At 39.6% G+C, this 12,839-nt stretch overlaps 1 protein-coding gene across 1 annotated transcript in view; it reads right to left on the minus strand.

Moving 5' to 3' along the window:
• The window catches only part of LOC134631102 (plasma membrane calcium-transporting ATPase 1-like), a 29,874-nt gene extending 18,234 nt beyond the window's left edge, over positions 1 to 11,640 (minus strand). Inside the window, exons 1-8 of the mRNA XM_063479087.2 lie at positions 11,278 to 11,640; positions 8,627 to 8,913; positions 5,976 to 6,173; positions 4,516 to 4,773; positions 4,075 to 4,200; positions 3,334 to 3,504; positions 2,331 to 2,357; positions 170 to 316 (exon numbers count right to left, since the gene is read on the minus strand). Of these exons, the coding sequence (XP_063335157.1) occupies positions 170 to 316; positions 2,331 to 2,357; positions 3,334 to 3,504; positions 4,075 to 4,200; positions 4,516 to 4,773; positions 5,976 to 6,173; positions 8,627 to 8,822 (1,123 nt within the window). The 5' untranslated portion in view covers positions 8,823 to 8,913; positions 11,278 to 11,640. The remainder of the gene's footprint in view (positions 1 to 169; positions 317 to 2,330; positions 2,358 to 3,333; positions 3,505 to 4,074; positions 4,201 to 4,515; positions 4,774 to 5,975; positions 6,174 to 8,626; positions 8,914 to 11,277) is intronic.
• Between the last annotated feature and the right edge of the window lie 1,199 nt (positions 11,641 to 12,839).

Below are 12,839 nucleotides of genomic sequence, written 5' to 3' on the forward strand. Positions count from 1 at the left end.
AGACATCTGGTGCAAAACTCTCCCATTTCAAACATCCAGAGCGACGTGCTATAGCAATGTCTGCCAAATATGGACATCACGTCAAAAATCAACGTCAAGTGTTTCAGAGCACAGTGATGTGTGGTCTCTAAATCTAAATTAAATCTCAATAATCAGACTCTGTTTGTACCTGCTTTGCCGATCTGCACAGCCAACTTAGTTAGCTTCCCCTGGAGGACGGATTTCTCTTTCTTTGCAATGTGTTTTTTCTTCTTCTCTGGTTCTCCCTCACCATTGAGTGGCTGCATCTCCACAGAGGCTCCGTCCTTCTTTTCCCCTACAGGAAATCCAAAAGAGCAAACAAAAGAAATCCAAACACTTGAATGTCAAAACAGTTTTTCTCTCATAAACTGCCCTCAGAAAACAATGTTTATCACTAATACGCTATTAAATAAAAATTAAAAATTCCATTCAATTTTATTTTATTTACATTGTGCGAAATATCAACAATAGTCACGTCAAGGTGCTGTATATTTTAATGCACAATAATAAAGAGAAACCCCAACAATCAAACAACCCCCTTTCAGAAAGCATATCTGCAGGTGTATATATATGTGAGGGTGCTGATCCCATCTCGTAACAAGGTTATTAGTGGACAGGCAGGCAGCCAGCAGTAGGCAGAAGAAGAAAGCAGCTGCCAAGCTTAAGCCCAATAATCTTCTTGGGCCTAATCATAGAGTCAGGAGCACCTGCTGCTACTGCTCAGACCACAGGGCCAAACACACTACACCATGTGGGACCACAGGGAGACAGGAGGATCTGCCAGCGACCATGGGAAACTCCAAAGGAACCAAGAGTCTAACTGAACTACCTATTGTAAAACTATAATTTCCAACAGTATTTTATGGGGGGTTGGATGATTGAAGTAACCTGCCCAGAAAATAGAAGCTTTTCATGTTATACTGAACACTGAGTTGCTAATTAAATGTGTTGTGCTGTTATGCAGATGATACCCCATAATAGTTATCTATGAAACAAGATGACATAAATCAATAAATTAAACTAGAGGCAAAAAATAAAGATCAGAATTCTACTTCTGAATTCAGAGCTGAGGTTATTGTATTGGTCCATAGAAATCTTGAAATGATGGTATCTAATCAGATACAGATACTGTTAGGCTGGACAATTCTGTATGTTGTTCCAAAAACCCCCCTGAAAAGCCTGTGCAGTGAGAGTACTCACAGGGATGATAAAGAGATCATATTTCTCTCACATTAGCTTTTCCCCATTGGTTCCCTCCCATACAAAGTCTTTTAAGGTCAGGCCCAATCATGTCTCTTCTGTGGAGCCAGTTTGGGTTCAGGAGACCTTTCTACTTTTGAAATTAGGCTTCAAATTTTCCTTTCTCTTAAAACTTAGTTAAGGATAGATGTGGTCACCATGAACCATCCCTTAAATATACTGCTGTAGGGTCAGGATGCTGGTGGACTTGATACAGTGAACATTTCTTCTCCACTGTTTTGTCCTGTCTATTTATAGACTGCTTTTTCTCCTCTCTTTCCCCTCACACCCAACTGGTTGCAGCAGATGGCTACCTCTCCCAGAGTCTTCGCCTTACAATATCAAGTACCTTGAGACAACTGTTGTGAATTGGACATGATGTACATAAAACTACACATCAACAATAGATGATGATTTTCCAAAGTCTAATATTCAAAGACTGCATGTGATTTCATTCAAAGAACTGTAGGAAAAGTAACCATGATTTTCAGCCTTACCTAAACAGCCTTAAGCAACCAAAACTAAGTGGATTCTTTAACTGATAAGTTAATACAGGATAATTGGATAATATCAGATATCTGTATTTTTGTAATATAATTTAAGACTCATGCCCTAAAATTTATCTATCCACATCATCCTGTGAAATTTAAATATGAGACAGTACTCAGACCATGACTAATGATGATTCACAGGAGCACAGACTGGGAAAGGCCTCAAGTCTTTGAGCCTCATAAATGTCATCGATGTCACACATTTGACCAAGAGAACTGGGTCCAGTCAAAGAGGATGAGGAACGAGCTGGTTTCTACGTGGCTCCTCAGTTTCCATTCTCCACAGAACACAGAAACGCACAGCAACACCCGTACTGCCAAAACATATTACCTGTTAACATTATTGCTGACACATTCGGCATGGAGGGATAGAGGTATGGATGCTCTAGAGTTCACTACCACAAGAAGTCAATGATCAAACCAGAGATAGCTTTAAAAACAAATTGAAGCTCTGCTGTTTAATACAACCTTCACATCAACTCATTCACACACACAGTGATGGCATATTTGTTTGCCTACCTTTCTTGCCTTTGTCTTCTTTTTTGCCTGTGAAGAAGAAAACATTTAATAGCCGTTAGTCATGCAGCACTCCTCCTTCTCCTCCTACTACATCGATAAATCTTTTCTGTCCTTCATCACAACAAAATATTCTTAAATTTGAGTTTATAAACCACTAAGTCTGCTGTGGCAAATGCAAGTATTGAGTCTCCAAAATGAACAGGTTGTGTATAAATCTCGTTGGCTGGTTTTGTTGCTAATTCCAAGGAAATGTTGCTTGGTATTCTCTTTTCAGCAGGTGAGCTGTAGCCTACATAAAATATAAAAAATCAACACATAACACATGGGTGTATATCTATAACACAGATATACACCCATGTAGTTATTAAAGACCAAGGGGTTCTTAAATAAATTACTTAATCGATTAATCAATTAATTAAAAACCAGATAATTCATTTATCACTGCCGTGAATTTCATTTTCATCGTATATTTCCACTTCATTTTTCAGGGACCATGTATAAACAAAAAAAAAAAGAATCATCTAAGAGAAAAGATGCATTGTACCAAGTTTAGCTACTAGCTAATTTCAATCTGCAGGCCATATATTAATTTTTGTGTAAATATGAGGAAGCAGCACAAATTGGTGCAAATAAATTCATGGGAATGCAGGAAATTAACTAGCTTTCTGTGAGAAGGCCATGCATTGTTCTGCGTTTCTGTTGCTCTTATTAAAGCCATGCCTACACACATACATGACTGAGCCACATACTCATACATAAAGAATGATTAATAAATTATTAAAGCCTCCAAAGTCAACTGATATCATTGTTAGGTGTTGATTGGTGTTAGCAGTTTTGCACGCATAAACAAAGGAGTAGTACCTGAGCAGGAGAGGAATCTTTTGTTATGGGTATGAGCTCCATAGCAGTAACACTCCAATTTAAACACATGTGGACAAAGTGTTTTAGATATAAGTAGAACCACACTGTCATGTAAAATAGGATTCAATTCTACTGAACTTACTTTTCTTCCCCTTTGAATCTTTCCTTTTGTGTTCCTCTTTTTTCTTGTCTTTCTTGTCCTCGTTGTCGCCTTCATCACCAGCACCAAGCAGGGTGAAGATTATTCCGCTCTGAGAGTTCACACCCACAGCAGTGACCACCATCTTGCCAGAGCCTTCCATCACATGGGTACCTGAGAAGGTGAAAATGAAATATTTCATCAAAAAAAAAAAAAAACAACCAAGTCACATTGTATCTCGCTTAACAGGGTTGAGTATGGTATTTTTAAAAAAAGGAATGTTCTTCACATCTTTAAAATTAAGTGCATTTTTTAATGGCCTACTTGTCTAGATAGAGAGAGAAGAGGATTGTATTAGCCAACTGGCACCCTATAATATGGCTCAATGGACTAGTAATCAACAATTAGACTGCATTTGAAATGTTATATCCATCAGCCTCTGTGGGCATGGATATAACATGGATATACTGTGAGCCCAGTATGTACCACAGAGAATTCTGGTCTAGTTGGTTTGCTTTCAAATTTTAGTTTTTATTCACTGTAAGGACTAAAATAATAATAATAGTTTGTTATATGTATTGGATTGAGGCTGTAAGAACAGATTTGATGTTCCCAATTTAGGTGAGGAAACGAGAGGGGATGGTCAGAATTAAAATCATCAGCCGAAATCGTCTCCAACAATGACAGCACAGGTCATAATGATCTTGGCTGTAATTTAGTGTGAAATAGTGCAGAGTGATGCACCTGACAGCAGCATGGGGTCTTTGTCAAGGTTCTTCTTGACATGATCTGACTCTCCGGTTAGAGAACTCTCATCAATCTTCAGATCGTTTCCCTGAATCAGGACACCGTCAGCAGGGAGGAGGTCACCTGGAACACAAACACTCAGGTCATTATGTTACATCACTGTTATGTCATCTGCTTGCCACATGCAGTCATACAATGTTTAGTTATTATTTGAAAATAATAATTTAAAAAAAAACTAATAATGCTGTTGTTGGGTTTAAACCTTCAACCATCACAAAGACAACATGGGGATATTGTGTAGAAGGATACAATCATTTTTATATTTGACAGCAGAAGTCAGGATTTAATAGTATCAGCTGTTTATTTGTTAGTAATACTAAATTAAATGTCACCAAATGTTAGTAAAGTGAATTATTACACATGATTTTGCTTCCTCACCATATTTGACTTGCGCAATGTCACCAACCACAATCTCGGACACTTTGATCTGGATCACCTGCCCCCCTCGAACTACTGTGAACTTCTGCTCCTGCTCGATGCGGTTCTGGAGGCCACGGAACTGCTTCTCTTTGCTCCAGTCATTGAAGGCCGTCACTAGCACCACACACACCACAGACAAGAGGATGGCAGCGCCTTCGATCCATCCAGCCTCTGCCTCGCTCTCATCATCCACGCCACCAGCTGCACTGCCACAGTCTAAACAGAGACACATCAGCTAGAACATTATTTTTATGAACATTTTTCAGTTTCAGTCTTACATGACCTTCTGTCTGTTAACAGTGCCTCACATGCCAGTTTCAAACACAAGTTGACGTTTGCTCAACTGTTGGGTGCACCATGGTGAAATCGCAGAGTGCACAGTGAAAGTAGCCATAAAAGAAATTCCAGGATTTACCAGCACATTGTCTGGAGATGCATCGTAGGATGAACTTGTCAGGAGTTTTCAGGGTTTTATTAGAACTGAAGCTCAGAGCTAGTTTGGAGAAGCAGCAGCTTGTTAGATGAAGTTGATGTTAATTATTACAGCATTATTATTATTATGATTATAGTGACAATGACAGATGAACCAGGTATATCCTTTGACATGCATACGCGTGTTTGTCCCTCTGCACAATAAAGTCCAGCTGAGCTTTCATGTAGTGCCACTGTACTCCATATACAACACAGGACATTTTATTAGGTATATCCACTGAACTGCTCATTAACGCAAATATTTAACCAAGCAGATTAGCAACAGCTCAATGACTTTAGCTGGATCTACTGTGATTTTCCCACACAACCATTTCTAGGGTTCACATATAAAGACTGTAAAAAGATATTTCCTGATCTAATGAGTCTCAGTTCCCGGTGAGACATTCCGACGGTAGGGTCAGAATTTTCCATAAATAATAGGAAAGGTATGTAATGGTGTGGGGGATATTTTCTTGGTACACTTTGGCACAAACAGAGTATCATTTAAAGCCCACAGCCTTCCTGAGACTCGCTGCTGATAATATCCATCCCTTTATGCCCATTGTGTAACCAACATCTGATAGCTGCTTCCAGCAGAGTAAAGAAGCATTTCGCAAATCTGGAGCAAATGTGTGATGCCATCATGTCAATATAGACTGAAATCTTTGAGAATTGTTTCCAGGACCTTGTTGAATCTACTTCATGACAAATTACAGGCAAAATGGGAACTTGCCTAACACCAGTTCCAGGAAGACTGCTGAAATTTTGGTGTGGAAACCAGTTCACCTTCATACAAGCTCATTACACTGATCACATGATGGACTCTAACTTTTCTAATGATCAGATATTGACCCGTCACAGCTCTACTACTAAAAATGTTGAGGCATCAGTGAGACACCTGGATACTCATAGACTAGTTTTCTTTTCAAGTAACAAAAACTACTCACTCTGTCTCTCAGCATCTGGTGGATGATAGAAAGAAAGGCCTAGTGAAATGATGGCTGCCACCTCCAGGATGATGAGCGTGACATCTTGCAGGGCTTCCCACACTAACTGCAAAAAGGTTTTTGGCTTCTTTGGAGGGATGATGTTAAGTCCAAACACCTCTTTCCTTCTGTCGATATCTTCCGATTTTCCATCTAAACCTGCAGTAGGAGACACAAAGATAAAATGACTCCATATTCGTTCAGCTGAACATGGATCACACCTTCAACCTGACATGTATTTAGAACTAATTGATCTGTTTGCTGTCTGTTTTACGAGGGGTGAAACACAACTGTTAGTTCACAGTGTAATATTACTTGATCAAATGTGTCATCAATATCACATTTTCTGATTGATCTTTTAAATACACACTCAAGAGGAATTTGATCTAGGTAGCCAAAGATGTAATAAGGCAACACTGTGGCCTATGATGTGCTCGATGAGAATGCATTCAAAAATCAAATAAAAATAAAAAAAATAACTGATGGAATATACAGTGATGGTATTGTCTTGACGTCTTAAGAAAGTATCATAAACTAATACAGATTTGCATCTCCCTCTGGATCCAGAGCCTCAGCTAATGTATGTCGTGGAAGGAAATTTTCTTCCTTGGAGAAGCTATAGTCTCAGATGGCTCTTGTTCTAAATGTAACACATTGGTTATCACACTTGGTGTTTGTGTCTCTTCAGTAATATTGTGTTGTGCGGGAGCAAAGAGCAGACCGGTTTCCCCTCTGTGGAGTAGAACAACATGTCAGGACACACTCCGATCCCCTAAGAGACACTGCAGCTGCTGCGTGGCTGCAGCTGGCTCCGTCAGTTGTAACTGGTTTTTAACCCAACATTTCTCTTCATGTTGTCTGAAAATGAAACACAGTGAGCAGAGTGCTGTGCATTCTCCGAATGTTTAGGTAAGTGGGATTACACTAAGAGTTTATGTCATCTGTCCCCAGCTGTCGATACAAAGAGAAATAAAGCAGCGGAATGGATTTTCCAGTCAATTCAACCTGCTGCTGACATTTTACTGCTCTCTCAGCAGGAGTCGAAGCACTGAAAGTGTTTACCGAGCGCGTGGAAGACGGACAGACTGAATGAATTAATAATGGGGGGGGGAATGTCAAAGGGCAGACGTATGAGACACGCTCAGCAAAGACAAACCTAATGCGGTGTCTGTAGGTCACTATGAGACACCCTGTATGGGTCAGTATTCAGATAAAGTTTAATAGGAAACCTTAAGTTAAAGTCCAACTTAGGCACGAAAAAGCAAAAGAAGCAGAGGCATTATAAACAAGAAACACTGACTTGAGAGAAAGCTCCACAGGAGACAAGCTTCTCATTTCAGAACAAAGTCAGCAAATATTTTGAGTAAATGAGCAGATTTGACTTGTGGGTGCTTTAAGAAAAGGAAAATAAAAGTGAAAGATAAAACTACTAAACACACCTGAACACTAACTAACTGGTAAAAGTGGACTGGAAAGGAGTGTGATTTTCCAGTGAACAGTCTAATATACTTGTTCACAGAAGAAAGAAATTTCACAATTACATTAAGAAGAAAAAACACACATGTAAAATGGATTGTTGACATCCGATCCACAAATAAATAATTTGAGCTACCCTCACTGTGAGCAAGTAAACCAATCCCTGTTTAAGACACACTGTTATTTCCTCTGCTTCTTCTTGATGAGCCACATGTTTGATTTGGCAGAGATTTATTGCCAGATGCCCTTCCAGAGACATTTCTCCCCATTTGTCCGAGCTACACTGGAGTTGCCCTCACCTCCAACAACATACATTTATGGTTGGTTTACACAGCTTGTGTATGTTTGTGTATGTTTGTGTATGCATGTGTAGCTGTAAATATCCACACGTGTGTGTGTGTGTGTGTGTGTGTGTGTGTGTGTGTGTGTGTGTGTGTGTGTGTGTGTGTGTGTGTGTGTGTGTGTGTGTGTGTGTATTGTGTTGCTTACATTGTTGAGATATACATTGCTGTGCTTGAGAGTCACCATCTACCGTAACCAAATTCCTTGTATGTGTCTGTGCATATACATGGCCAATAAACGCGATTCTGATTCTGATTCTGATCTTTACAGGTACAGAAAAAATAGAAGAAAAAAACGCTTTTATCCCCACTGCAACGAATCCTCTACTTGAATATTTTTGAACACAATGTGCTTTTCTCACATTGCCCAGAAACTGACAGAGAGCAGAGCAACAGGAGCTGCAGGTCACAGATGACTTTGACCATCACACAGTCAACAGTCCCTGAAGACTAATGAACCTAGTATGTCCTCTGCTGTTTTAATGATGCCCACGCCGGGAGGGGAGGTCAGTGAGTCAGTAGTGAAGAGTTCTAAATTTATTCAAAATCATAACTTTGAGCTGTATGCAGAAGTTTGCACACCCTGTGCTTGCTTCACATTTAATGCACTGTTACTTTCCTTAAATGATTTTTTAAAAATGAAGCAAACTGAGTAGCCTGTGCAAATGTTTGAGCTCTTATTTTAATCTGAAGTTTAATCTTAGATTCATCTTAGATTCTGTGATACTGTGACGCTGCAACTAGGAGTCAGTTTTGTGAGGACACAAAGGAAATACAATTTCTGAACATATTTACCATCGACAGGTGACGTCCTCAGCCGGGCACACAGTCCATTAACTTCACTATAAGATTCCTGGATTCTAGCAACTGCCTCCTCTCCTCTAAGTTCCATGAGGGAGCGCAGCTCCTGGACTGAGCAGCTAAACTCTGCATCGTGGTTGGCCTCGCCACGTCGGACATATTTGGACCCACTAAAAGAGTTGTTGGTCATTTTTCCTTTCTTGGGGACTCAGCAGAGGCCTTCTCAAACAGACTCAGTGGTAGGCCTGAGGTACCGATGTAGCCTGACAGGGACTCTGTGACTGTTGAGAGAAAGATAAGTCCTGATAACATCAGGATATACGCTGTACTGCAGAAAGAACAATACACCTATTACCACAAAAAAGATGGGATTGGACAGGAGGGTGACATCTCTGGTATGATTTCTTGGAAAGTAAAGGTTTGCACATTCTACACATTGCATGATGAATTTTAATTCGTATACTTCTTATGATTCTACATCTTCAGATTTGGTTTTTTATAAATAAATAATGTCAAAAAAGTACTTTTTGCAATCCCAAGCAGTTCATTTCAAAATATCATCACTGTCATCATGCAATACAAGTTTTACTTCACTTCATTTCAGTTTTGTTTGTATTGTGCCAATTCACAAAAGAAGCCACCTCAAGGTATTTTAAAAGATAGAAACTCTACAAAATCAGGGTGGAACTTCCAACAATCAGATGAGCAGCCTCCAGTGGATAAGGCTCAAGGAGGGGAAGCCATTTATCATGACTGATTTGTGTGAGGGGAAAGGAGGGCATAGACAAACTATGAGAAAAAACACATACAAAACACAGAAGAGCAGAAAAGTTAATGGCATCTAGTAGTGGCATGCAAATACATAAGGAATGCTCAGTGCACAATGGGAAGTCCTCCAGCAGCCTACAACAGCATAACTGAGGGTCCTGGTAGCTGAAAACTCTCTCTATGCTACTTTTAGATATTCTTAGAACCACAAGCCAGCCTGCAGTCTGAAAGCAAAGTGTTCTGTTGGTATACTATGATACCAAAAGGTCTTTAAGATATAATGACAGTTGAAATTGATTTAAATTCAGCCCTGGATTTATTAGGGGGCTGTGAAAGAGACAATATAGCAATATAGTCTGTGTTTGTAGTCCCTGTTAGTGTTCTCACTGAAACTTTTTGGATTACCTGAAAGAATTTCAGGTAGGTTCACCACAATGAAAATAAAGAGCTACAAAAGTCCTTAAATTAACAAATAGATGAACCAGTTTTTTAGCGCCACTTTCAGACAGGATGGTGCTAATTTGAGCTGTTTCTCTGCTATACTGAACTCTAAATCCTGACTGAACGTTTTTAAATAAATAATTACTCTGTATTTAATCAGTTGCTGTTTTACGACAACCCCTTAGATAATTTTTTTTTAATAAACGTCATTTTTTTAATCACTCTATAATGAAGTAACCCAGTTGGATCAAATAAGGGCTTTTAAAGGGAGGTTTAACTACAGTACCATAAAAGCATGTGGTCTTTAGCCTGTTAAAAGATGAGTTCATTACCAGCAATCACATTTATTATCAAAGCATAAATTAATGCTAAGGCTTTGTTGAACTGTCTGAGATAAAGTGATTACTGAGGTTAGTTCAGTGAGATGAATAGTATAGAAGCAATTTACATAAATATCTGCAGCCACTAAAGCTGCTGTACCTGATCAGCCATTCATGGAAAGGCTCTTCCTAATGTTTTGTAATTTATAAAGAAAAAGGCAAGGATATGAAAACTAGTGGGCAACAACACGATGGACAATAGTATGAAAACAGTATTTTAAGCTTCTTCACAATTAAAATCTCATTACAATCCAGTATTTACTCAACCACATGCTTACGAGATTGTCTTAAGTCCTTTACATTAGAAACCAGCTCCATGAGACCCCAATCAGCCAAGCAGGACCCAGTAGAGCTAATTTTATTTCCATCAAGCACAATGTTCTCCCCTCAATGGTTGACAGGAACTCTTGGGTTACTTTGACCACATTCAGACTGAATATGTAACAGTGTGTGGAGTAGAGATTTGCCCCTGCTCCTATGTGAACTGAAAGCCTTTATATTTGTGCCTCACAGGTTGTGACCTCTGTGCCTTTAGCTGTAATCTGTGTCAATCAGTCAGCCTGGGCTTAATCTGAGAGAGAGAGAAACAGCCTATCTGTTTAAGGCTGAGGCAGAGGAAGAAAAGAAGAGCAGGATGGACAGAAGTCAAAATAGTCATTGAAGTTTTGCTGCTCACTGTACCTTAGTATGGCTTTACTACTAATTCTAACCAACAATTAAGAACCACAAATGGTTTCATGCTGTAAAATATAAACCTAAGTGCAGCTGTAAATGTTCACATTAGAAGCTGAAAAAGATGATCTAGAATTGGATATTGGAGGAAATCTCAAATTATCTATTATTAATTAATTAACCATCAGAACAGCTCCGTAAGCAAAACAAAGTAAAACTGCATAAGTAATTAATAAATTCCACGGGAAGTCATCCACACAAATACAAAGAAACAGAAACACATCCAGGTTTTATGACAAAACACAACTTGAAGCCATTTCTAATAATAAAAAAACAACAACAATCCATTACTGTAGCACTGAGAAGAAGAAAAGCTTTACTTACAGAAACTTCCCCCATCACCTCCTGTTAGCAGCAGCAGGTATTAGTGGTGGTCCGATTACTGTGAGCAGCGACACACTCACAGCTCCAGAAACAGCCCATAACCCGGAGACAGCTCCTCAGCGGGCAGTCTGCAGAACAGCACCAAGACCCCAGTTTACTACCCAAACTGGTCCCTTTTCAGTGTGACCTTCAGCAAGCTCGCAGTTTCAAACAGCTCTCTTTATCAGAGGAAAAAACAGGAGCTGGCTGAATGATTATCTGAGGAAAGCCTCGCTTAATCTAATTAGACAATCTGTGGCTTCACTGAGTGCCAGAGAGACCGCTGCTGCAGCTCCTCCTGCTGAGAGCGACATGCCAAGTCCACACACGAACTACGTCTACACCTGCTGCATCCTCTGACTGAAAGGCACACACCAGGCGTACACTCACCAGGTCAACACACACCCCATCTAAACCTGCTGCTGCTGTGCTTCATACTCCAGAAAGGGTGCACATTGGGTCCACATATAGTACTGAGACTCCTCCTGCTGAGATGAACCAATTAGATCTAAACAGACCAAACTGTGAAGGTGAATGCAAGTGGTCGGACGTTACAGCCGGACGACCAACTGCAGCCCCAAAGGAAACTAGTTCAGTACATAACTAACCATCAACATGACTTCTAATGGAGAATTCCATGAAACAGTCCAACTGTTTGCTCTACTGTGGTCTTTTCACTTTGTTACACACACTTCATCACCCTGAGCAGCAATGATGCATGATGACGTCATGTGACACACGCACACACACACGGATTACAGTACACAATGACATAGAAGGATTAACTGAGTGTGCACACACACATACACACACACACACAGGATAATATCACTCTTTCGTATTTACGTTCTAGTATTTTTGTTTTGATCTAACATGATCTTTGACCCCACACTCTAAAGAGGTCTACACAGCAGTAGTTTAAGGATTGGTTCGACAGATCAGTGATGGACTACTAAGACCAAAGCTCTGGATTCACTGCTTAACAAAAACCACGGTTGATCAAAATGTTTCTATATTCTCTGCATACAACCATGACGAGCCACGAAAGAAAAGAAAAAACAGAACACAACACACAGAAAAGAAATCAAAGACTACTTTGACAAAGGCAAAAACAGGGCTATGCAGAAGATACAGGCCAGAAGTTTACCCATCATGAGCATGAAGAGCATGGGTATTTTGGTAATTTGGGGGGTTTAATTATTTCTTTGAACTTGTTTTTTTTTTCTTTTTTTAAGTTTTTTTGGGGGGAAAGAAGCATATATCTTTGAGGGCTTTAAAAAATAAGAACTGGATGTACAAGTGTGAGGTGAAGCTAAAGAATTTGGAGGTAGTCTTCCCACTTCATTATTTCATCCACTGTGAAATGTACCACTACCACAGGCAGCTTGGAAAAAAAAGTCAGAGCATAATTTACTCCTTTACTCCTCTGACCTCTTGTACCTTAGTCAGATAGCTCAACATTGTCTTGCCTGACCATAAAACTATTCTCCAGAACTCCGTCTTTTGAAATATTTGAGTATATT

The sequence above is a fragment of the Pelmatolapia mariae genome, linkage group LG7, assembly GCF_036321145.2.
Source record: "Pelmatolapia mariae isolate MD_Pm_ZW linkage group LG7, Pm_UMD_F_2, whole genome shotgun sequence".
NCBI classification, from domain to species: Eukaryota; Metazoa; Chordata; class Actinopteri; order Cichliformes; family Cichlidae; genus Pelmatolapia; species Pelmatolapia mariae.